The 24,110-nt window shown below is 35.5% G+C and overlaps 7 protein-coding genes across 9 annotated transcripts in view; 4 read left to right on the forward strand and 3 right to left on the reverse strand.

The window, feature by feature from the left end:
• The window catches only part of LOC104722226, an 8,631-nt gene extending 3,418 nt beyond the window's left edge, over nt 1-5,213 (reverse strand). The window contains exon 1 of one of the 2 annotated variants that reach the window (XM_010440366.2): nt 4,746-5,213. Coding sequence is in view for 1 of the 2 variants with exons in the window: in XM_019232201.1 (XP_019087746.1) it covers nt 4,718-4,735 (18 nt within the window). In the remaining variant the exon portion in view is untranslated. Of the gene's footprint in view, nt 1-4,717 lie in introns of both variants that reach the window. The other variant, XM_019232201.1, reaches the window with a different exon arrangement.
• The window catches only part of LOC104722227, a 12,321-nt gene extending 6,445 nt beyond the window's left edge, over nt 1-5,876 (forward strand). The window contains exons 7-8 of the mRNA XM_019232202.1: nt 5,276-5,394; nt 5,473-5,876. Coding sequence (XP_019087747.1) covers nt 5,276-5,394; nt 5,473-5,688 — 335 coding nt within the window. The 3' untranslated portion in view covers nt 5,689-5,876. The remainder of the gene's footprint in view (nt 1-5,275; nt 5,395-5,472) is intronic.
• LOC104727724 lies at nt 6-1,309 on the forward strand (the record flags this gene model as incomplete). Its single annotated transcript, XM_010446802.2, has 4 exons — nt 6-239; nt 399-491; nt 691-891; nt 970-1,309. Coding segments are annotated over 4 exons (744 nt in total), but the record flags the coding sequence as incomplete, so codon positions are not given.
• Nucleotides 1,404-4,272, reverse strand: LOC104722225. Its single transcript, XM_010440365.2, has 8 exons — nt 4,151-4,272; nt 3,875-4,070; nt 3,583-3,786; nt 3,240-3,386; nt 2,642-2,992; nt 2,102-2,531; nt 1,818-1,899; nt 1,404-1,734 (listed from the first exon to the last, which is right to left on the reverse strand). The coding sequence occupies exons 1-8, from the start codon at nt 4,183-4,185 to the stop codon at nt 1,527-1,529; spliced, it is 1,653 nt and encodes a 550-aa protein (XP_010438667.1). The 5' UTR covers nt 4,186-4,272; the 3' UTR covers nt 1,404-1,526.
• LOC104722228 lies at nt 5,931-10,570 on the reverse strand. 2 transcript variants are annotated; one of them, XM_010440368.2, is made up of 6 exons: nt 10,450-10,570; nt 9,235-10,337; nt 8,401-9,133; nt 7,533-8,021; nt 7,046-7,191; nt 5,931-6,922 (listed from the first exon to the last, which is right to left on the reverse strand). In XM_010440368.2, the coding sequence occupies exons 2-4, from the start codon at nt 9,672-9,674 to the stop codon at nt 7,914-7,916; spliced, it is 1,281 nt and encodes a 426-aa protein (XP_010438670.1). In that variant the 5' UTR covers nt 9,675-10,337; nt 10,450-10,570; the 3' UTR covers nt 5,931-6,922; nt 7,046-7,191; nt 7,533-7,913. The 2 variants fall into 2 exon arrangements, with proteins under 2 accessions (XP_010438670.1, XP_010438671.1); XM_010440369.2 differs by having other exon boundaries at nt 8,401-9,124; nt 10,450-10,567.
• Nucleotides 10,724-13,928, forward strand: LOC104722230 (polyadenylate-binding protein RBP45C). The gene is made up of 7 exons (XM_010440370.2): nt 10,724-11,129; nt 11,246-11,714; nt 12,803-12,858; nt 12,939-13,069; nt 13,157-13,253; nt 13,338-13,532; nt 13,647-13,928. Exons 1-7 carry the CDS (start codon nt 10,809-10,811, stop codon nt 13,647-13,649), a joined length of 1,272 nt encoding a protein of 423 aa, XP_010438672.1. The 5' UTR covers nt 10,724-10,808; the 3' UTR covers nt 13,650-13,928.
• LOC104722231 lies at nt 20,417-24,027 on the forward strand. Its single transcript, XM_010440371.2, has 11 exons — nt 20,417-20,808; nt 21,053-21,174; nt 21,282-21,427; nt 21,678-21,726; nt 21,809-21,836; nt 21,974-22,188; nt 22,337-22,597; nt 22,886-22,984; nt 23,103-23,159; nt 23,413-23,500; nt 23,613-24,027. Exons 1-11 carry the CDS (start codon nt 20,613-20,615, stop codon nt 23,783-23,785), a joined length of 1,434 nt encoding a protein of 477 aa, XP_010438673.1. The 5' UTR covers nt 20,417-20,612; the 3' UTR covers nt 23,786-24,027.

Consider the following 24,110-nt stretch of genomic DNA (forward strand, 5'->3'; position numbering starts at 1 on the left):
ATGTAATAGCGATATTGCCATGGGAAGAGTGGTGGGAGTTTGAACAAACCAAGGATGACTCAAATCCCCACATCGCATTGCTACCGTTGCATCCTGATTATCGAGCCAAGTTTAATGTTACAGCTGCTTGGGAATATGCTCGTAGCATGGATGGTAAACCATATGGCTATCACAACTTGATCTTTAGCTGGATCGATACCATCAGCGGAAACTACCCACCTCCTCTGGATGCTCATCTTGTAGGTTTCATTTCTCAGTATTCTGGCATTGTTAAAAACATGCGGTTCATTTAGTCTCTTTCTTGTTCTCTCTTCAATGAGCTTCTATCAATTAGTTTATCGATGAGTTTGTGATTGTTTCTTCTGTATCTTTTTTCCTTTTCTTTTACGTGTTTCCAGGTTGCTTCTGTCATGACAGTTTGGAGCAAAATTCAGCCTGATTATGCTGCTAACATGTGGAACGAAGCTCTTAACAAGCGACTCGGAACAGAGGTACTAGCATTTTCACTTATTCATAATGCTTTATCAGACTTTTTATTTTTCTCTTTGACTTAAAATAAATAGAAGCTTTTGTAGTAGCATTGGCTTTTGGCATATGATGGTACCATATGTTTTTCTTCTCCTTTTCTCCAGTAAATGGTCATTGATCTCTTTTCTTTAGTTCTTTCTCTGAGATGTGCTACAATGGCAGGGTCTTGATCTTCCTGATGTGCTGGTGGAAGTGGAGAAGCGTGGATCTTCTTTTGACGAGTTGCTGGCAGTTCCGGAACAAGATGATTGGATATATAGTGATGGGAAATCAACTTCTTGTATCGCTTTCATCCTCGAAATGTACAAAGAAGCTGGCCTTTTCGATCCAATCTCTAGTTCTATTCAAGTCACGGAATTCACGGTGAGAACTAACCTATACGCACTCTAGAATATACACACACTCACACAACACACTGAACAGTGCATTTACGTTTTACAGATCAAAGATGCTTACATGCTCAAGTTTTTCGAGAACAACGCAAGTCGTTTTCCGAAATGGTGCAATGACAATGACGATGTGAAGCTTCCATACTGTCAAATACTTGGGAAATATAGAATGGAACTTCCCGGTTACAACACAATGGAGCCATACCCGCATATGAACGAGCATTGCCCGTCTCTGCCTCCAAAATACCACAGACCAAAGAACTGCTAGAGCCGAATAATCAACTGTATTGTCTGTTTGTTAGGAATGACTTCGTGTTGTTATTATTATGCACGAGTTAAATTAGAAAATTTCACTTTAAATTGAAAAAAAACCATTGGGAAGATTCTGTATATCATTGTATATAAAAGTCACACACATTAATATCCATGGTCTCTTCTGTGGAGAAATTTACTGAAGTGGCAGTGGTTGCAGCAAGATACGCTGGCTCCATAATATTTCTCATAGATACAACAAAACTGAACATTGTTGTGAATGAATCAATAACAACTTTTGTCATTGATATAACAAAACTGATTGAATTGGATAAAACAATCCTACAAAGTCAATGACTAGGTCTCAACTAAACTTCTCTCCCATTCTAATACATGGGAGATGTCAAAATCTTTACGAAGCAACACCTGTTGAGATTCCCCTGGCGTTTCTCCAAGCATATCAGAGAATATCAGCAAAAGGTGTTGGCACGCATGAAGTTCATCAATCTTGTCCAGATCTGTGGCTTGTTCTGATGAAAGATCCCACCACGCTTGAAAATATGACCTGTGGAGAAGGATTCAGGTCAAACTTTATAGTGATAAACAATGCCAAGCTTTGGAATGATGAACAATAGGAGAATCGTTTACCATCTCCAGCCCGGATTAGCCTCAGGAGGACTACTAATTTTAGAACACAAAGATTTGATGAGCTTGTAATCGTCATTGGGATCTGAAAAGAAGAAAGAAAGAAAAACTTTAGATTCAGATTGTAGGTGTCGATTGGCGGAACTAGATGCAGCTTAACACCTAAGAAAAAGCCTGAATAATCCTATCTCAAAACCCTAACCTACTCTTGTAAAGAGTTCAATTCTCAATCAAAGCCAAGTAATCTGGAGAACAAGAGTTGTGTCAGTCAGTGAAAAGCAGCATACCTTCCGTCCCGAGGTCATTGTGAAGAAGCATGAGAGAAAGTGCAAATACAACGGAGGGAAGAAGAACCCTGTAGTTTGTACACAGAAGATGCTTTTGGAGATAAACGATTACTTCCTCTATTATGTGCTCTGAAATTTTCATGCTGTCTTCGAGATTCCTTTTCTTGAAGTATTCTAACAAATTCAACAACGTTTTTGGCTTTGTTTTACTTAAGACTGTCGAGTCCGAATGATTAGCTTTCGAATAAAGCTTCCTAAGAATCACTGAAGCCAACAGCCAGCGTAGAAACTTTGCTATCATAGTCTCCTCTTCTGGTTCTTCAGTGATTTTTTTAGTATCGTGATGAGACTCACTGGGTACCCTTTTATGGTCACACTTTAAGGCTGTGGAGGTCGCCCACAAAAGAAACCTTCTCAACTTGTCCACGTCCTGAAAATATATCAGATGATACAAACAAAAATTAAGCTCTTCAAAACAAAATTGGAGGGCTGCCTAATAGTGAGAGCGAGAGCGAGAGCGAGGGAGAGAAAAATAGATACCATGTCAATTATGTCAACTGGCGGGCTGCTCATTAGTATAGTAATAAGCCCATGCTCTGAACTATCTTCGACTTGAGGAGAACCAGAATTAGCAACACCCTCAAAGAGTTGGAATATTCCCTCGATTGTGATGGTGAAATGTGGCTGGTACATTTTTCGTTTCTGTGAAATCTTCAGAGTAGCTGATAGTATCTGCAAAATTAAATCAACTGAAGTACCATTTTCTTGTACTGATACCAGTCCACCACCTAAAAGTCTGTATAAACGCGATGAGATTTCCATTAGCCCTTCAAGGCCACATCGTTGCAACCACTCTGTAACGTTTCTGGAGGCGAGAACATCAGTTATGACCTGATACGACAATATCACAAAGTAAGTCAATTAATGAACACACTGTTTTACATAAGGACTCTTGATTACAAACAAACAACAACAACCATGGTTGACCATTGAGAAATTTTATTCAATTTTGCATTCATCATCATAATCTAAAGAGTTACGTTTGTTAAAAAGTAAAGAAAATTTGTATTCTTAAACAGGGTGCATGCAGCAGCGTCCATGACTAATTCGTAGCATTACTGGATAATATTGTACATACCTCCAAGATAACTACCAAGCGCAAATCTTCGTCTCCAGTGGGCTTTGTAGTAAACGTTGAGATAAATGCTGAACACCATGAAAACAGACCACAGTTTTCAACTAGATGCCGGGCCATCTTATGGAATTTGACCGACTTCCTCACAACCTGAAGATTGAAAGAAAGATGGTTTATGTCGTGTTGGATTAAGATCTCAAAGCTTTAGAAAAGATACCCCATAGTACACAAGACCAAATAAATATATTCTGAGCATTAACCTTATATTGATATTAAAGAAGAACTGCGTATAGGTGCAACATAAACACTATATACTTTATGACATCAAGAAAAGAAGTTATATCACCTGAAGGATTAGTCCTTTAGTTTCATCATCAGCAAGAGGGGATGAAGAAAAACTCATCACTGTCTCGAGGATGGAGTTTCTAATGTAAATTTGAGCATCTTCATCTGATTTCAAGCCTGCACACACTAGGCGTAGTTCCCAAAATCTCTGTGATCTAAAGTTAACAGTGCTGCTCCAGAAAAAATCGTGAAACAAAGGTATTCCCTAACAAAGAGAAAAGGCGAAACAGTTTGAATGCTGGCAAAGTATAAAGGATAAAGCCAAGAGTTTACAGTTTTCAGAGAATAAGTACCCTCAGCTTCAGTGTAGATGAGCTCTTCAAAAGTTTATTTATGGGAACATAATGTTCGTGAGAAGGATCCAACAATATCAGAGATGCCTCAGCGGCAAAAATAGCAGAAACAGTTGGGATTCTTTGCCATGGTTCCTCAACTCCATTTTGTACATACATCAGCAGAAGCCTAAGCCCTGTTACATGCTTGTTTTTCCTACAACTCTACATTAAAAAAACGTAGTTAAACAAAATAATTTTCACCATGCATACAGATCAGCTTAGGATAACAATTACCTCAAGGGCATCCAGATATATTTCAAGACTTTCATAGCCCAATTTTCTTATCCCAAGATCTGCTGAAGACATGCTCACAAATGCAACTGCAAGCAAGCCTAAGCTGGCGAATTCCACTGGTTCAATGTATCCAATAGACAATGTGTCTATCGAGAAGCGCAAGATGAAAACCGGATCATAGCGTTCAATGTCCTCCATACCAGGTGAACATTTCTGCACAGGGACGAAGATTTATTTTATTGATGTTTAAAAAAGCAAGTACAAGAACTTCTAACTGACATTTAAAATTAAAGATGGTACCTCGTTTACTGGATAATCATATAGGTGTAAATTATCCGATACCTCTGTAGTTCGTTGATAAGGAAAAAACAAAACAGTTCGAGCACATATTTTGGGATCAACACAAAGATTCTCTTTGAAAAGACTCTGGCGGACATCTTCCAATAAATCAGCTTCACCAACATCAGATGCGTCCTGAGATAAACGCAGTGCCTCTCTTATTTTCAAGGCAGCTTTACCCCACAAACAATCTGTTTCAGAAACATTCAGCGTGTGTTCGACATCAACCAACTTGATATCATGCATCAGCTTGTAGATCTCCAAGTCGATTTCGCTCAGAGTTGCACCATAAGAACACAAAAGAAGAAAGTGCAGTTCTTTGAGATTGATGCCTGAATCTTTTCCACATTTGGAGAGCAGCACTCTGAGAAGTTTGACAATTTCTAACTGCCTCGCATAGTAAGGTGCTTCAAAACGAGAACTTTTAACTCCCAACAGAATTCGGACTTGAGATGATAAGATGTTTAAGGATGCTGGAAACAGGCCTGAATAATTCACCAGTGTGTGAGGGTGACATGGAGAGAGAACTGATAGTTGGTGTAAACTGAGAGTGACATATTAAGAGTTGGATGTATGGTGCATATGAGTACTTCCCTCTAGACAATAAGGAGAAAATTTCTCTCAGTATCTTCAGTGTCTTCGAGTCCTCAAATCTATACAGAAGAGTTGATTTCATCAGTCTCTCCAGGAAGGGAAGGGAATCCAATTGAACAACCTCCTCACACATGTTTNAAGTGGAGAAGCGTGGATCTTCTTTTGACGAGTTGCTGGCAGTTCCGGAACAAGATGATTGGATATATAGTGATGGGAAATCAACTTCTTGTATCGCTTTCATCCTCGAAATGTACAAAGAAGCTGGCCTTTTCGATCCAATCTCTAGTTCTATTCAAGTCACGGAATTCACGGTGAGAACTAACCTATACGCACTCTAGAATATACACACACTCACACAACACACTGAACAGTGCATTTACGTTTTACAGATCAAAGATGCTTACATGCTCAAGTTTTTCGAGAACAACGCAAGTCGTTTTCCGAAATGGTGCAATGACAATGACGATGTGAAGCTTCCATACTGTCAAATACTTGGGAAATATAGAATGGAACTTCCCGGTTACAACACAATGGAGCCATACCCGCATATGAACGAGCATTGCCCGTCTCTGCCTCCAAAATACCACAGACCAAAGAACTGCTAGAGCCGAATAATCAACTGTATTGTCTGTTTGTTAGGAATGACTTCGTGTTGTTATTATTATGCACGAGTTAAATTAGAAAATTTCACTTTAAATTGAAAAAAAACCATTGGGAAGATTCTGTATATCATTGTATATAAAAGTCACACACATTAATATCCATGGTCTCTTCTGTGGAGAAATTTACTGAAGTGGCAGTGGTTGCAGCAAGATACGCTGGCTCCATAATATTTCTCATNGTTCCAGGTGAAGTGCAACAATCCAAGGGGCTCTCTAACAGTGCGATCACAACTGGGTGGCCAAGAACTGTCTGGGCCACTTGATGCTTCTGCTTCGTGACTGAAGCGAGCAACTTATTTGAAGAGGGTCCAGAAACAAGCTCCGTTTCTGATATTTGAGAGAACAAGTTCTTCATAAGACGTACGCAGATCTCAGAGAGTTGGCGGAGTACTGGAGCCGGTTGAACCTTGTAAGATGATCGTATTTGAAAGAGCCAGAACAGTATTACTTGGATATTTGAGTCAATACTACCACTTGTAGGCTGCGAAACTTTAAGCAGCAGTAGCTCTGATATTCTTGGGAACTCTGGTAAGCAAGATATATCCATGCTCATAATGGCAGTAAGTAATACAGGAAAAGGAGCCTGCTCTAAGAACACAGAGAAGGCAGAAGATCCAATATCACGAATGCCCATCTTACTTCTGATTTCTTCAGTTATGGATGAGTGACCAGAAAAACCAATCTCACTATCTACTGTTTCTTCACAAAGATTCCTTGACCCAGTAAATTCTGAACCTCGCGCAAATAAGTCAAGTGATAGCTTTGAAAGGTTTCCAAGGAAATTTTCCTCTAAAAAGAGGATGGACTGTAAAATTGAGAATGACATTCCGTAGAAGGCCCAAGAAACAGTCATCACAGTAGTAAAATTTTGCAAGATCGATTCAGGTGTTGCACACATCAATGCAGAAGAAAACGCTTGAACTATTCCTGTAACTTCATCCGGAGACATGCTTCTCATCAGTTCTTTGATCTCATCAAGAGTCTCTGAAAAAGAACTGTCAGATGGTAGACCCGTCGTCCTTCTGGAATGCAAGATGATAGGTTTTTTGTCTGACAAGGATTGTGAGAAAAGAAGCAAAATTCTCAATGGCCTCCATTCACATAAAAAATCCTTAGATTCATCAACCACCTCAGACAAAATTGACTGGATCAAACATGAGAGTAATCTGGAATCTACCTACAATATTGAATTTTATAGAAAAGATATTGGTATTTTAAGCGGTGTAAACTAGAATATAAAAGATACTGGTATTTCATGGTGAAAGTTATATATACACCTGCGTTTGTAAGAGAATTTTACCTGAGTTTGTAAAAGATATTTCAGTGTGCTGCAGACGTACAGAGATATTGCTGACTTCTCTGGTAACGTTTTAGCTTCAGAATTTAGTAGCTTCACACACTTCTGCAGTAGACAAACAATTAGGGGGCTAAAACCAATTGATACACCTGCAACCAACACAGAGAAGATACACACCAGTGAATAAATACTTCTAGGCTTATCACAAATCCACAGGACACGTAACTAGGATAAATCTTGCATGAGATTTATTGAATTGTGTTTGATAACCAACATTTTTTATCAACTCACAAAATTAATTGCAGAGAAATTAGATAATCATCTTCAACAAATTTTGGCAGTCATTACCTAAAATGGTTACATAGAAACGGTATGTAAACAAACACAGGAGCAACATATTATACATTGCAGACACTAAAACCAGAGCAAAACGAGTAAGCAAGTGAAATCTATACAAAACCATTGATTTCAGGGGCACAATTACCTATACCTTCTAAATGGGACAAGTAACTTCTGACGATGTCCCATTGCTTGAATAAATTATTTCCAACAGCCATAACTGCATCACATAAAAAGGAGATGACAATTGATGGCATGCTCTGTACAGCCTCCTTAACCTCAGGAGGAAGTTTAATCTTTTCAAAACTTGGTAGAAACAAGAACCATGCACCAATTTCACTTGGATTTTTTTCGAATGCACCGGTGCTGCTCATAGCTGCCACTGCTAAACTGTATGCTAGATCCTTCACTTCGTTGTGTGGTGCAAAAAGTAACAAATTCATGAACACATGCAAATGCTTGTACATAAAAGGTGGAAGTCTTGTAGGATCTCTGTCACTTTGGGACTTTGGCGTCCAACTGATGTATTCATTTAGCACAGACAACAAGCTCTCTGCAATTCGGCTGGCAAATTTAAAGAATTGCTTACAAATTTCATGAAGACATCAAACGCTCCTTCAAGCACATTATGAACAGCGCACTGCAAAAATGAAAAACATGTAGCTTAAAACTAGAACTCATCAAGTACATATGAGGAACGTCTAAGCACCAATGACACATAGATATCTTTTAATTAACAAGCTATATTAAAGTGACAAGAAACGAGACATTTAACCAGAATTCAGTAAGCAAAGCATGACCGTTTCAGTTCTCTACTTGTCAACTGGACAAACCACTACACTCAAAATTCAAACTTCAACCAGTATTTGACACGGAAATTTATAGGATAGTGCAAAACAATAAGACAACCTGTCACTAGTGAAATATCATTAAGTTGAGTACATCAAATTTTGAAAAGGTTCTGCTTTTTCATTTATCAACAACACAAACAAAAATAATAATGTGAAATATCAGCGTACCACATAAATCTTGAGGGCATCCAGAAGCTTTAAGTGAAACCACTTCTCTGCTTCTCCAACAGAATCAATAGGCTTAAAACAAAGTTCTGAAGCCCAAATTTCTGAAACAATCCCAAGATATTCTCTTTCAGCATCTTCCTGATTTGTCATATGAGCATCCACATTATCGTCTGCCAAACTATCTTTATCAGAACCAATACCAACAACGACAATATCACCAGCCTCTTCATCCGAAACATCCTTCTCAGATTGCTTAAAGCGTTTTTGTCTGCTTAATCCACGATCCAACTTTGTTTTTCTCTTCGAAGACGGCTTTTCAGTTTTACTGGAACCGTCCAGAGGCTTCAGTAGAGTCCATAACACCTGGAATTCTGGATAGAAGCTTCTCACCTCACCCATGACATTCTGCTCGAGAGAAACCTGAATTTGCTCAACAGAGCATCTATGAGATGAACAAAGGTTCCAAGAGGCAACAAAAGAATCTAACAGCCTCAGCGTCTCCAACATAAATCTCAAGGTCACATGTCTAACAAGAAAATCAGAATGGAGCATCCCTTTGGTGATCAGTGACCGGCTAAATGGTCGTGGGCATAGGCATTTCATGATAGTCTGAACATCTGAACCACCAGGAGATGTAGCACGTTGATCTGCACTGAGAAAGTCAAAAGAACATGAAGTTCTTACTGACGATACCAATTCTGCTGCCAAGGAAATAGAAGAAAACCTGCAATGACTTCAGTTACAATGCGAAAAGAATGACAAAACAGCAAAAATGTGACGGTACACGCAGAAAAATAAAGATAGATACACTTTCGCGCTCTGAAGAAGACTAACCAGGATGGTGATGCAAAATCTTCCATATTGTATGGAAACTCGTCAAAGAAAGCTGAAGCTAAAGACGGTCTACCCCTAACTATGGCTAAAAGCAAATCTTTGTGATAACCAATTTCTACTGCTCTCAACTTTTTCATGAGCATTAGTAGTCTGTCTGAATTGCCTCCCAACTTTCTCTTTGCATCTGGCATCAATCCATTAGAAGGGTCTGTGCAAACTTTAACAAGAACATCATGTGCCAACTCACTCGCAATCCGATCATCCTCTCTTGCTGAAATGCTGGCTAGCTGCTCTAGCGTCACATTTCCAAAAAGAACACTCCTTAGACTAGGAAGAATCAATGATTCTTCAACAAGAATCTTATCCTTCAACGTAGACAAGACATAAGCCACAGTGTCTTCGTCGTCTTTACCAAGGCCTCGCAGGACGTTAAAATACATTTCCTTGTTCTGTAAAACTTTCCATAACAATCCAGGGTTCCCAACTTCAAAGAATGATATGGCAAAGCCAACACAGGCCTTCCTGGTTGAGTGTTTACTGACCTTTTCAGCCCCTCGCGTTTTATACTCAGGCTAGTTTTGCGAAACCCTTAAAATCAAATTTCTTATTTATATCTGATGCCATGCCTGAACCACGCCTAACAATCGAAGCCAACAATGAAAGCGCAGCATTCTGTTGTTTTCCCTCTTTGCTTTTCAATTCTTTGCAAATGTCATCCATTTTCTCATCAATAAGTAACCTACCAAACTGGTCAATAGCTCTTCCAATATCAGTTGATCTACCTTTTCCCTCTGGATGACTCAAAATCGTCTGGATAAGCGAGAATATATAAGAAAGTCCTTGCTTTCCATGTCGAAGCTTCCATGCCTCTAGTAGCTCAGCAAAGTTTGGTGAGCTCTGGTAATAAAGACGCAACAAATCGCCGCCAGTTTCTCCCTTTAGTAACTTGATAAATTCTTTGGCAGCATCAGAACATAGCTTAATCTCATGTAAGCAAATCTTATGCAATAATTCTCTAAGTTTAGCATCATGGGAAGGCCTGAAAGCCATCACTGGGAATTTTTCCATCTCAACATCTCTATTCCCTCCCTCCTCCACCATTCCTGAAAAATATCAAACAAATTATTCAATCAAACTACTTCTCCACTAGCCCACACTATCCAAGATATACCCAAAGACAAAAACTTTAAAGCGCAATTCAAGCTCGTATCGTACCTTGATCTTCCATCTCTGATATGAATTCCACCATTAAAACAGTTCGCGGGGTTTTAGGGTTTAACGAGAGAGAAAAACCGTTTCGGCGACGTCTTCTTCACCGAGCTGAGAGTTCGATATTAGGCATCTCAATCTTAAACCGATCCTGACCGGTCCGAACCGTTTTTTGGTAACCCTAGATTTATAATGGGCCAAAAGCCCAAAACTTTTTTATTGGGCCACTGTGTGGACAACTTTGTTCGAGTATATAAAAAAGGAGACAGAGACAGCTACTATTCTTCTTCTCTCTTTTGCCCTTTGGTTCTCTCTCGAGCTCAACCCTTAAAATTGCATCTGCGACATTCTAGGTTATCGTCGTCATGATGCAGCAGCCACCTACAGCTTCTAACGGTGCTGCCGCAGGTTCAGGGCAGAATCCTTCCGACCAGCAAGCTTACCACCACCAGCAGCAGCAGCAGCAGTCGTGGATGATGCAGCAGCACCAGCAAGGTCAGCCGCCGGCAGGATGGAATCCTCAGTCGGCTCCGTCTCCGGGTCAACCACAACAGCAGCAGTATGGTGGTGGTGGTGGATCTCAGAATCCAGGATCAGCTGGTGAGATCCGGTCGTTGTGGATCGGTGACTTGCAGCCTTGGATGGATGAGAACTATCTCATGACCGTCTTCAATGTTACTGGCGAGGTAATTTGAAAATCTTCTTCGTAATGTATTTTAAAAAATATTGATAGTTTCATCCTTTTGAAGATTTTAGTTTTCTTGCTCTCTGAGTGTTTTGTTTCTTTTGTGTGGCTCTGTAGGCTCAATCAGCTAAAGTGATTCGCAATAAGCAGAGCGGGTATTCAGAAGGTTATGGATTTATTGAGTTTGCGAGCCACGCTACAGCTGAGAGGGTTTTGCAGACTTACAATGGTGCTCCAATGCCCAACAGTGAACAGCAGACCTTTAGGTTGAACTGGGCTCAGCTCGGAGCTGGAGAGAGACGCCAGGCTGAAGGTCCGGAGCACACGGTTTTTGTTGGAGACTTGGCACCTGATGTTACCGACTTGATGCTTACCGAGACGTTTAAGGCTGTATATTCCTCTGTCAAGGGGGCAAAAGTTGTGACTGATAGGACTACTGGACGGTCCAAGGGATATGGATTTGTTAGGTTCGGTGATGAAAGTGAGCAGATTCGCGCCATGACTGAAATGAATGGTCAATACTGCTCATCCAGGCCTATGCGTACTGGTCCAGCTGCCAACAAGAAGCCTCTTACGATGCAACCAGGTATGTTTTTTTATACTAAGGAACCAGATCTCTGATGACTTATGAATATGCTGAGTGGTGATATGACTCACTTTGTCTTTAACTGTCTAGGTTAGTTTATTTTCTTTTCTTTGGGGTATTATTCCTTTACCGCTATCTTTCTGATTGGTGAATAGTGTTCTGTTAGTTGGTGCTCAATGTGTCTGCCCTTATCCTTCAGCTTCATGCCTTTCAGCACTTCAAAGAATTTAATATCGCAAAACATCCTAAAACTTATAAGAAAAAACTCATGTTGTCTTTAAGCAGGAGAACAAGAGGCTCTCTTTGGGGGGCCTGGAACTGACTTCAGCTGAAAATGATTCCACCTTATTGCGTGGCCTCATTTAGGTCAGTTAGTTATGTTTTCAGAAGAAGTTAATTACAAAGCTTTTTTATCAGCTACAGTCGCAAATTATTTTCCAGTTCCTTTACTTATCAAGCATAAGTCTTTCCCTTTTAATTTAAGCCTTAACTTTAAGTTAATTCTTTTCATATTTACCACCGTTCATTACTTTTCGCTTTTTTCCAAGTGTGATTCCTAAAAGAGTGTTTTGTGATCTTCTACATACCTCTCAATTCATCTTTTTCAGTAATTAGTGCTGCAACTTCCTTCTTTCAGTTACTTTTTTCCTCTAATTTATAACTCTTCTTTAGTGTTACACTGTTACAATTCTTCTTTCGGCAAATTGGTTACGATGCTAAACTGTCAGACCTTGGAGGGATTTTAGGTTAATTGTGCTCTCTTAGAGAATTGTGGTCCCATTCTGACATTTTCTAGTTTCTCAAAGTTGGATCATGTTTCCCCTAGTACATATTTAATAATTTTGTGTATCAGTTATCAACTAACTTGAATCCCTTCCCCTTAATCTTCAAACTGTAACATATATTTGCCAGTTGCTGTTTGCATGTATCATCTGCTCTTTATTTGGACAAAATTTGCAACTGCCATTCTCGTTTGTGTGTGTGTGCGTTAGTGTCTGTTTCCTTGCACCGTCAACTGAATGTAGTATATATATTGATGTTTTAGTTTTCTGCTTACATTCTTTTGACTGTTTTTTTTTTTTCTGAAGGTTCATATCAAAACAACCAAGGAAATCCAGGAGAAAGCGACCCAACTAACACCACAGTGCGTACTTTGTTTTGGTTTCCTTGGGCCTTTTCTATGTTGGGTGAATTGTTGAATTAATGTCATGTTTGCTATTCCAGATTTTTGTTGGAGCTTTGGATCAAAGTGTAACAGAAGATCTTTTGAAGTCAGTTTTTGGTCAATTTGGTGAACTAGTTCATGTGAAAATACCGGCAGGAAAGCGTTGTGGATTTGTTCAATTCGCCAATAGGTAGACTAGTGTGACTTTGGAGACAAACTTCATCTTATGTTGAGAATGTTACTTAATTCACAACTTTACTCTGTCTTTGTGCTTCAGGGCATGTGCTGAACAAGCATTATCCATGTTGAACGGAACACAACTTGGTGGACAAAGTGTTCGTCTTTCGTGGGGTCACAGCCCTTCCAACAAACAGGTTTGTATCCATTGAACAATGCACCAAGCTAACGAACTATGCTCTCTACTTTGTGATCTGATGACTTGACCCATAATTTCACAGACTCAAACTAATCAAGGCCAGTATGGTGGTGGTGGTGGTGGTGGTGGTGGTGGATACTATGGGTATCCTCCTCAGGGATATGAAGCATACGGATATGCACCACCTCCTCAGGACCCTAACGCCTACTATGGTGGGTACGCTGGTGGTGGCTATGGAAACTACCAGCAACCTGGTGGCTACCAGCAGCAACAGCAGGTAGTTTCTTTGGTTTTTACCTGAAAATCTTAAAAATTTTAGGCAATGTATCCGTAAGACTGTAAGTTAGTTGCGAGCTTACTGATTATTGTTCCCTCTGTTTGTTTTTTGCAGTGAAGCATGATTTAGTAAGTCGTGATCGAGCTGAAGTTCTCCAGAAAGCTGACACCGTTTGAAAATGGTGAATTTGAGTTATTGAAGTGGATGTGTATTAGCTCTTCTTGTCCCCAGATTCTCTCTTTCAACTCTTTTTTTTTTCTTATGAATTATTTTGCTTTCGCGTGACAATTGTTGAGTGTTCTTCCAAGTCTTAAACCCACAAGTGTTAACAAAAGGCTTAAACCCACAAGTGTTTCTTGTGTCATTTGTCTAATTTGACCATTATGTTTCTTCCTACTGTTGATGTACTATTTCTTCCTGCAACGCCTCTGAATTATTTAACGTTCTACATCTTAAATTAGTCAGCAAAACGTTCAATAAATTTGAGTTCTTAGTTTCAAGCTGAGCTACGGTGACGAAAGATAAAAGATAGCCTTGACATGTTCGTTTTGGCACAAGTAACTGTATTAAACGAGAGTCCACAATTGATGCTGTTTCTTATTCAGAATATGAAGAATCAATAGTGTTTCAAAAAAGAAGAGTCGATAGTTAATAGTTGATGCAAATGCTGGTAACGTGACCTTTCATTCAAAGCTGGCAAACTTCAAAGAGAATGGTTACAAAAGCAAACTGGTTTTCTCATATCTGTTAAACTAGAAAATGGTTACAAGAGCAAGAGAACGGATGAGTAAGCTTTTCTGACATTGATTGATTCATATGTAAACGAATCAACCATTTTACTATACTTTTCTTAGAGCTGCATTTTTTTTGACAATCCATGTGACAAAGAGCTAATGGATCTGTCTCATAGGGGGTCTCGCTTCCATCAAATGTGACAAAGAGCGTAACTATACTCCCCTCCTCATCACCATCATCATCAAGCTTTGTCTTTTTTTTCTTTTTCTTTTTTCTTCATCTAATTGTGTTTCCAGTTGTGATGAGAGAAATATACAAAAAAAGAAATGAAAAAAAGCCCTAAAAAAAGCCGAAAAATCTAGCTTTGACCACCTCTTTTCATGGTTGAGTCCCAACTCTAATTCTCTCACTCTCTCTGATTCATTTCTTTTTAAAGTATATATCTTTATTTAAAATTAATGTTGTTTTACTCTGGATAAGAAAACAAAATTCATTACATAATCCTAATATAACATTTGATAAGAACAACTTAAAATTTTTAAACAAAATTTGATAAAAAATTAGAAAATTTTTGAGTACATACCTTAAACTTAATAGGAAATTTGGAATCTATACTAAATTTTTGAAATATTTGAAATATACCTTATGTATTGCACTAAATGACTATTTTGTCCTCAATTATAAATTATTAAAAATAAATACAATTTAATTAAGTTAATTCATAAAAAAAAATTCAAAAAGTTGTGTAAACTAAATATTTGGAATTTTGCTAAATTAATTTTGAAAATGATGAATTGAATTATTATATATAATATTAATCAGTAACTAAAATATTTAATTCAGATAAAATAAATAAAATCTACCCTTAATTAATAATTAATTAAATGTTAAAAATAAACACAAAATCATTAAATTAATTTATGTTAGATTAAATTAATTTATGGATAATATTAATCAATAACGAAAATTAAATTCAGATAATAGAAATAAAAATAATCGTGGTTCCCGATCCAATAATTTGTTACTCAATTGTGATTAAAAATCTGGTATTATTTTTAGTAATTTAATTTTAAAAATGTATTATATAAAAATTAATTAGAATTATTCTTTTACAATTTATGTTTAGCAAATCCCTATATTAGTAAAAGAAAAGTACAACTTCTACCACTACCAAAAATACCATCGGATTTAGACTAGAAAACATTGTCATTAAGGGTAGATTAGTACTTAAACATGTCTTGGGTCGGGTTTAATTTTTTAAATTACCTGAAAGTTATCAATCGGATAGTTTGTAGTCATTAGCCAATTACGACAATAGAATCCTAAACAGAATCATAAATGTGAACAAGTGAAGATGTGAAAAATATTCCAATAAAAAAATACTAAAATGTTAACAATAAAAATTAAATCAAATCTTCATTAACTGCTAGAACAAACTTAACAAAAATATTTCATAAATATCGGATATTGATTTAGCAAATATTGATAGGTCCTAGATTTTGGAAACTAATAATCTTCTGAGTGAATATAATAGTATATTCGAATTTATACTAACTATAATTCTTGCAAACTTTTTAAATATATTCTTTAATTAGCATAATTAATAATTAATAGAAATGATACAAATCTCATTATATCATAAATATATTCCATTATTTAGTTTGCGTCAATCCCAAAAGCACAATTGGAATCATATTCTTTATATATCCGATCTTAATTTCCAAATTATCTTATTTTAACAGATTTTCTAAACTAATTCCTTCAATACCTTCATTAGCATTCAATATTTTATTAATCCTATATCCAATTATAATTAAATTATGAAGCTTTGCTTGCTCACAAAGTTGTTCTTATACTATATATAGGGATATATGATACTGTATATCTCTATTCATTGCCAAGAGTAAAGCATCTTCTCACTTCTAAATACGATACAATTCTTTAGACAAAAATGGCTATCACTTTTTACTTAACTCCGAAAATTAACATTTTACAAAATCTTTGTCATTCTACTTTCTCTAACATCTCTTTGCTTCTCACTATACTTTCTGAAATCAGACGAAGAATTCTCGAGTCAGTCATAGAAGTCTCTATGTTATGTTCTATCATTGTAAAATTTTGCACTTGCTTATGTTCTTTCGTTTGTTAAAATTATCATAAGACTATTACATTTGGCCTAACTAAATGTTTTTCCAAAATATATATCCTCTATGTTAAACTACTAACTGTTTCCTTTTATTAAATTTTATATGCTTATAAAGTATTTGAACAAAAGAATTTTAAGTTCTTATCAAATATAATCTTTTCAATTGTTTCAGGATAAAAACACATAAAAATGGGTTAACAAAAGGATGAATGATTTACTCTTTTTATCGAAATCATAGTTTATCCAGGTTAGTAATTCGTTTATTTTAAACAAGTTTTAAGTTATATATCATATTCATATGTAATATATATATTATATTCAGATGTGTAAAGATGAAATTATCCTTACCATGTTTAAAAGGTAAATTGTTCTTATTTTACAGGATTGGACTCATTTGAGCAACTGAAACTATACAAAATTTTATTCTTATAATGGTCAAATTGTTAAGTATCTTATACAATCTATGCTATTATTTATTTACAGCAGGTTCAAGAAAAATTTATTGTTGATGCAACTACATTTTCTTCCAAGCAAGAAGCAATGGAGCAAAGGAATTCTGGATGATGAGAACTAAGGGGAATGGCCACACACAAAAAAAAGAACTAAGTAATTAGATTTTTTAAATGTGAAAATATTATCTTGAAGAAAACTATACTTAACTATACTATTTATATATTTTATTGAGCCAAATTCTATGTATTTTTATTACTTAAAGAAAATAATACTTACATGTGTCACACAAGGATTTTAGTCGGTGTTATGGTTTTTCTAAATGAAATTTTGGTAATTTTCATACTCATTTATATTGTATGATGTCCACTATTCAAGTACAAAAATAAAAATAAAATTAGGGTCAAAATATTTCTCGAAATGGAACAATTAGTTTTTGTACAATAATAATGGGTTATCTTTTATTAGTAATGGAAAACTTGCTATATGTTTTTCTAAAATACATCTTTTAATTTTTCGTGGGCATAAAAGATTTATTTCCTAATTGCAACAATAAAAATTACATTATAAATGTTGGACACCTTTTTTATTTTACTCAATATAAAATTATTCCTAACTAGAAAACCCACATTTTATCCAAATTTTAAACTATATGAAGTTAATCGAATAAAACACACTATAACTATGTTACACACAAATTTTTATTCACAAATTAAACTATGTCATATATTACTTACGTAATTATTTTACTCTCGATTGTACTCTTAAAATTTTAAATATGTTTAACTTCTTCTTTTAATCCTATCAATACTCATCAGAATACCATTTACTCAGATTGTTCTTTTCAGTTTTTATTTTATTCAACCTTCTTACAAGAATATGAGATTCTTCATGATCGATCAAATTATAATGAAATGAAAATGAGTAGTATATACAATCTGTTATGGATCGTAGTATCCGCAAATATTCTTCGTGGTGCTAATATTTTTTTCAGTTTTATTTCTTTTTGTTATATCAAAACTCATTATATTACTATTTATTATATTTTTGTTATTTAATACTATTTTATCCAAACTCTTTACACAAATATATAGTTTACAATAATCAACCCTGCTATAGCAAAATAAAAATGTAACATACTTCAATCTGTTATAAGTTGTATATATTCGTAAATATTTCCCCGCGCTGTAGCGCGGATCCGATACTAGTACTTTTAGATAATATTAGTTTTAAATAAATATATAAATCACTAATAATTCTTCAAATTTTTTATTTAATAAAACAAATTTGAAAAATAATTATAGATTTTAATTTGTTTTAATAATTATCAAGTTTAATAAAGTAATAAAAAATGGTGAGTTTAGAAAATATATCAAGAGTTCAAAAAATCGACTATGTAACAAATCAATTAATAAAAAACAAATTGACTTTTTTAATATAAGTCAACAAAGAAAAAACATAAATCAACAAGAATAAAATATAAGTCTACAGTTCAAAAAGTCAATTATATTAATAAGTCAACTTAAAATGAAATAAGTCTATTAAGAACAAACAAATCGACGGGAAAAAAAATATAAGTTAACAAAAAAAAAACAAGTCAACATCATCAAAAGTCGACTATGTAAAAAACAATCAAACAAAAAAAAAGTCGACAGTTTTAAAATAAATTGATAGAAAAATAAATAAGTCGACAAAAATTAAACTTAAGTCAACCATTCAAAATATCGATCTTATTAATAAATCAACGTAGAATGTACTAAGTCAACAATAAATAAACAAATCAACAAAAAACAAATATAAATCGATGAACAAAAAAAATATGTCAACCGTTAAAGAAATCGACTATGTTAAAAATCTACTAGCCATAACATAAGTCAACTGTTTAAATATAAGTCGATGACGAAGATAGTTAAGTCAATAGAAGTAAAAGAACAAAACAATTGTTCAAAAAGTCGACATTATAAATAAATCAACATTGATTAAAATAATTCTAAAATATTGATATATATATATATATATTATAAATCGTATAATCTTGAATTATTTTTTTTTAAATAAATTTAAATCTAAATAATATCAACAAAAATATTTAAATTCTTCTTTTTTATTCAAAATTATTAGATCAAAAATTGATTCATGTTATCATTATTTAAAATATAATAAATACGTTTTTGTTATAATTTTTATTTATTAAATAATTTATTTCGAATTTAATCATTTTAAGTTTTTCTTATTTTTATTTAATTGTTAAAATTGTTTAATAATAAGGGTATTTCTGTCCATTTTCATTTTTAAATGTGTAGTTTTCAAATAACTATAATATTAAGTGTAGTTTTCAAATTTCTTATAAGATTTGGTGTATTTATAAAAATCTCTGAAAAAATTATTATAAAAATCTTATAATGATGCTTATATAGAAGGAAATCTATAGTCAACATTTCGTTTCTAGAATAAATTTCAAACATCACTAATTAATTAATATAATGCACAATACTGGAAATAATGTGGTCAAAAAAATTATTAGCATTAAATCATTGGCCAAAACCGCAAATTTTGAAAGAAATATAATTTTTGATGTGCAAATAGTTCAATTCCATGTAATAACACAACTACATTGAGATTTTAACATGTTGGTGGTTTAATATGATTTTAGTTTTGCTTTACTATTTGGTTTTACAAGAATAATCATTGTAAGCCAAAACCAAATCTAGTATTGTTTGATAGAATTTTAATTTTAGCTTCCAATTAATTCTTTTTTTTTTTAAAGAAGTTATATTTACTATAATTCTTTTTTTTCTAAAGAAGTCACACCTATCTATTTCAAGCTGACGGGCACTACCTCCTAATAATGTTGGGACAAAAAATGTACGATTTTTAATGCCACCATCGGTTGCTCATGCAGGATGGTAGTTAGGACAAAGATGTCTCTGAGATTGTATTGAGTATGTAATCTGCAATGTACATCCTAGCAGACTAATTGTGAGACGGAAAAACGGACTGGAGGAAAAAGAAGTTGAAGGGACATAATTGGTCAGAGCTAATAAGTCAGCTGGAGGATTCTTAGAAGGGAGTAAGTTTCAGATAGGAGACATGGACCATGTCACATGGTGATTCGTTTGCTAGCGATTGGTAAACTCCCAATTTTTGGAATGGTAAAAGAGGTGAATGATAGGTGTGTAAAAGTCGAATGAGAAGACGGATACATTAGAACGGTATGAGTAATAAATAGTTTGTCTTTTTAGATGATTGATTAGGGTTGATTACTCTTGTGCACTATCCTTGCTAATAGGAACTTATATTTTCCTGATTAGGTCGACCCTGATGATGATCCACATGGTGGTGAGGCAGATGAGGAATGGGAGCATAGTGACGTTTACTGATTCTTCACCTTTTGTTACACCAAAAAATAAATACAGTACACCAAAAAATAAATACAGTACACCAAAAAAATATTTAAAAGCTTAAAATGATTTAATAGTAGAATAAATGATTTAATGATTTAATGGTACACCAAATAAGGGCCCATTAAGGCTCATGAGAAGAAGAAGAAAAAAAAAAGGAGCGAAAAATAAAAGAGAGAGTCGCGGATTTTACAGTTCCCTCGTATATTTTTTCTAGATCTGTTCTTTCCCCCATTCTCTCTTCTTCACCTTTGTTTTGATTTTTTTTTTCTCCTAGGACGATGATATAGAAACTTCTAGAGAATTTGGAAAACAAAATTCAGAGAAAATCAAACATTGGAAAAAAAGATGGGATACGCAAGGAAAGTGGAAGACGACGACAACAACAACAAATCGTTATCGTTATCGTTATCGTCATCACTGAAGGAATCGGTGTTAATAGAAGCAACTATGTGCATAATCGGATTGCAAGTTCACGTTCACGTCAAGGATGGTTCCGTCTTTTCTGGGATTTTCTACACTGCTTCCCTCGACAACGGCTTTGGTAACTTTTTCGATTTCAATCTGTTAGCGATTTTGGATTCGAGAGCTTCTTTTATCGTAATTTGTTGTTGTCACCTGTTTTAAAATGTCGTAGTAGAGATCTGTGGATGTGATCTTCTGATGGTCGAATCTATGACTCTGTTAATTCGTTCGTCAAATATTATTAATCACTTAGTTGTTGCCTGGTGTGGATCTGTCATCTGTGTATTTGTTGGTGTGATGTATACGGCTTTGGTTCTGTGTAGGCGTTGTTTTGAAGAATGCAAGAATTATTAAGAAGGGAACAAGTGAAGCGAATGTAGCAAATGGGAGTGTGGTCGAGACACTTGTTATTTTGTCTTCCAATATTGTTCAAATCATTGCACAAGTGTGTTCTCTTCTCTCTCGTCCTTCATTTACTTTACTTTTCTTAGAGCTGCATTTTTTTTTTTTTGATAATCTATGTGACAAAGAGGTTATGGATCTGTCTCATAGGGAGTCTCACTTCCATCAAATGTTACAACTGGTAATAATGAGGCTGTAAATGTCAGATCAGCCACAGAGACTTTACCTTCTCAGCCATGTGCCATAAACAACTCCACAGAATTCTGGAATGAAGGAAACGACTATGATCGTCTGAGGTAAACTGTGTGCTTTGCTTTAACTTCATCTTCAAACAGAAACTAAACTAAATGGTGATTGGGTTATGGATGGTTCATCCTTCTGTGAGTCTTCTTGCTGCACTTTTTATGTGCAATGTCAATCTTAGCAAAATCTAGTTTAGCATCTGCATCAAACATATCTATGCTCGCACAATTCACTTAATTTTTTAACTTTACCGAGATCATTTTCTTTTCTTTTTCTCTGATTCTTGTATGTTGCTGTTGACAGGCAGGCTGTGGATCTTGTGGAGCGTATTTACCTCCACCAAGAAGATACTGTTAGTTTTGTAGAAAGATAGTTCATTTATTCGATTTGCTTTTTACTTAGCAACTGCTTACTTGTTTAGATTCTTATTGCAGATTGATATGCAAAGCTCAAGTTCTAGCTGTGAGTTCAATTTCCCCGGAGTTTTTTTTATCTTTGTTATATCTATGGTTTATACTTGTTTCTGCTTCTTTTTGACAGTGAATGTTTCTAACATGCTTATCCTCGACTTTCTTTCATGTGAAATTACAAACATCCAGTAGATAGTATGTGCGAACGAGTTAAACCCGTAGAAGAAGATAAGTTGATGCCGGAACCTTTTAGCAATGATTTTCACGATACTGCTGAAAGGCCCTCTTCAACTGACAATTCATCATTACAAAGTACAACTGTTGATGACACCTCAGAGTTGTGTCAGGGTTTAGAGGCATCTTCAACTGCATCAGTACCTATCCAGGCCGTCAAAAAGGCTAAGGTGATTCTTAAAGATTTGTTCTCTCACATTCAGACTAGCATGTTCACTGGAGCCGATGTTTTGTTGCCAAGTAATTTTAAAGGTTCATTTTATTTGTTCTGTTACTCAATTACCAAATTTTTATTTCTGAAACTTATACCACATACAGGAGTTCAAGTTGAATCCAGATGCAAAGATTTTTTCTCCATCTTATACGAAACGTCTTCCACCATCTCCTGTTGGAATGCCTGATGTTGGAAATATTGCTTATATACCAAGCAACAGTCAGATGCTACCGGTTCCTGAAGCTATTTACCCAGAAATTGGAAACAACCCTTATATGCCGCAAGCATCTCCACCTTCCAAGTTTGTACCATATGGTAATTCGACTGCTGGACATGCTGTCGGTGGTATTCAATTTCCTCAACACGTAAGTATTTCAATATTGTCCCTGCCTATCTTACTCTCTTCGGGCATGTTATGTCAAAGAACTTTTATCAACTAGTGACTGAGAGTCAGAGAATAGACTATTTTCTCTCACCACTAAGCGCCTGCATGGTTAACAACCATAAATGTTAGTTTTGGCGACCAGATTACCGATCGTTTTGAAGATATGAATTAGTTTGTACTATTAAAATGCGTCCTTTTATTTTCGACCACCAACTCTTTTATCTTGCCATCGATGAATCATACTTTCACTCAACCCATTTTTCTGCAGATGATTGGGCCTACTGTGAACAGGGCACAGCCGCAGAGATTGAACTCTCAGTACCAGGCTGTTCAAGCTGCACCAATGCTTGTAAATCTAAATCCTCAGGTTGTACATGGAGGTTCCCAAAACTCACTTTTGTTGAAGGCGCGTTTATAAAAAGAATGGCTCTGTATTGAGCTTTATTGGTGTATTTGTTTCTAAAGACTTTTCTTATTTACTCCAGGTGATGGTTGCAAGATCGGGGCAGGGGCAGCTTGTATATATCCAACCAGTTTCTCAGGTTAAAACTTGATGCATCTAGAGTCTTGATTAATTTTTTTGTGTTTTGAAAAATATAAGCAATTTGGTGAACCGTTAATGATGTTAGGTTAATGTTAATCAATCTATGACTTGCATGTTAGATAACTGTATGTCTAGTATGTCTGAGTGAAAGAAGAAATACTATTACGCAGTCATTAGTTTGAGTTTGCTCGAAAATCTCCTCTTATTCATATCTTCATAGTCATTTCTAGTAATCGTATCTTATTTTTCAGGATCTGCTTCAAGGAACACTGCCTCTTTCACCTATGCTCCCCCGTCCTCTACCAACCACTCAACATGTCCAATACCTGAAGCATCAAGGTAAAAGAGTCTGTAACTAAATAAATAGCCGAAGAACCAACCATGTTTTCCCTTTTTTTGATTCAAATCAAAGAGATGGCCGTAACCAGAATGGTCCAATTTGTTGATGCAGGTGTATTTGCAGCTGGCCAGCCGCAGCAGCTATGCGCTTCCCAACCGTTCACGGCCGGTGGACTGCAATCTTACGGCGTTCCTGCCCAATTTCCAGTTATGCAGCCTCCTTTTCCCACGAATCAGCTAATGACAGTTGCTATTCCTAACGGTTTCTACACAAAATTTCCATAAACGAAGTCTCATTGTTTTGGGTTTTATACCTTTATTCTTTGCCTCTCCAACCTAATGTCCTGGTTTGGCTCATAGTTTTTTTTCTTCCTTCTGACGGTTTTGGGTGTTTTGCTCGTTTTTTTGCTATTAAATTGGTAATTCTTTATTGGATTGTCTAGTTGAATTGGGTATAAACTGTTGTAACATGTGAAAACATAATGATTCTTTGGAGGAAAAAAGTATATTGTAGTGTAGATCACATATTGGTAATGATCTCAATAAAAAGGCTCCAATGATCACATAGATGTTGGAACATTACGCTTGAAGCAGAGCGAGAACAACCATA

Source organism: Camelina sativa, chromosome 11 (assembly GCF_000633955.1).
Source record: "Camelina sativa cultivar DH55 chromosome 11, Cs, whole genome shotgun sequence".
Taxonomy (NCBI): Eukaryota; Viridiplantae; Streptophyta; class Magnoliopsida; order Brassicales; family Brassicaceae; genus Camelina; species Camelina sativa.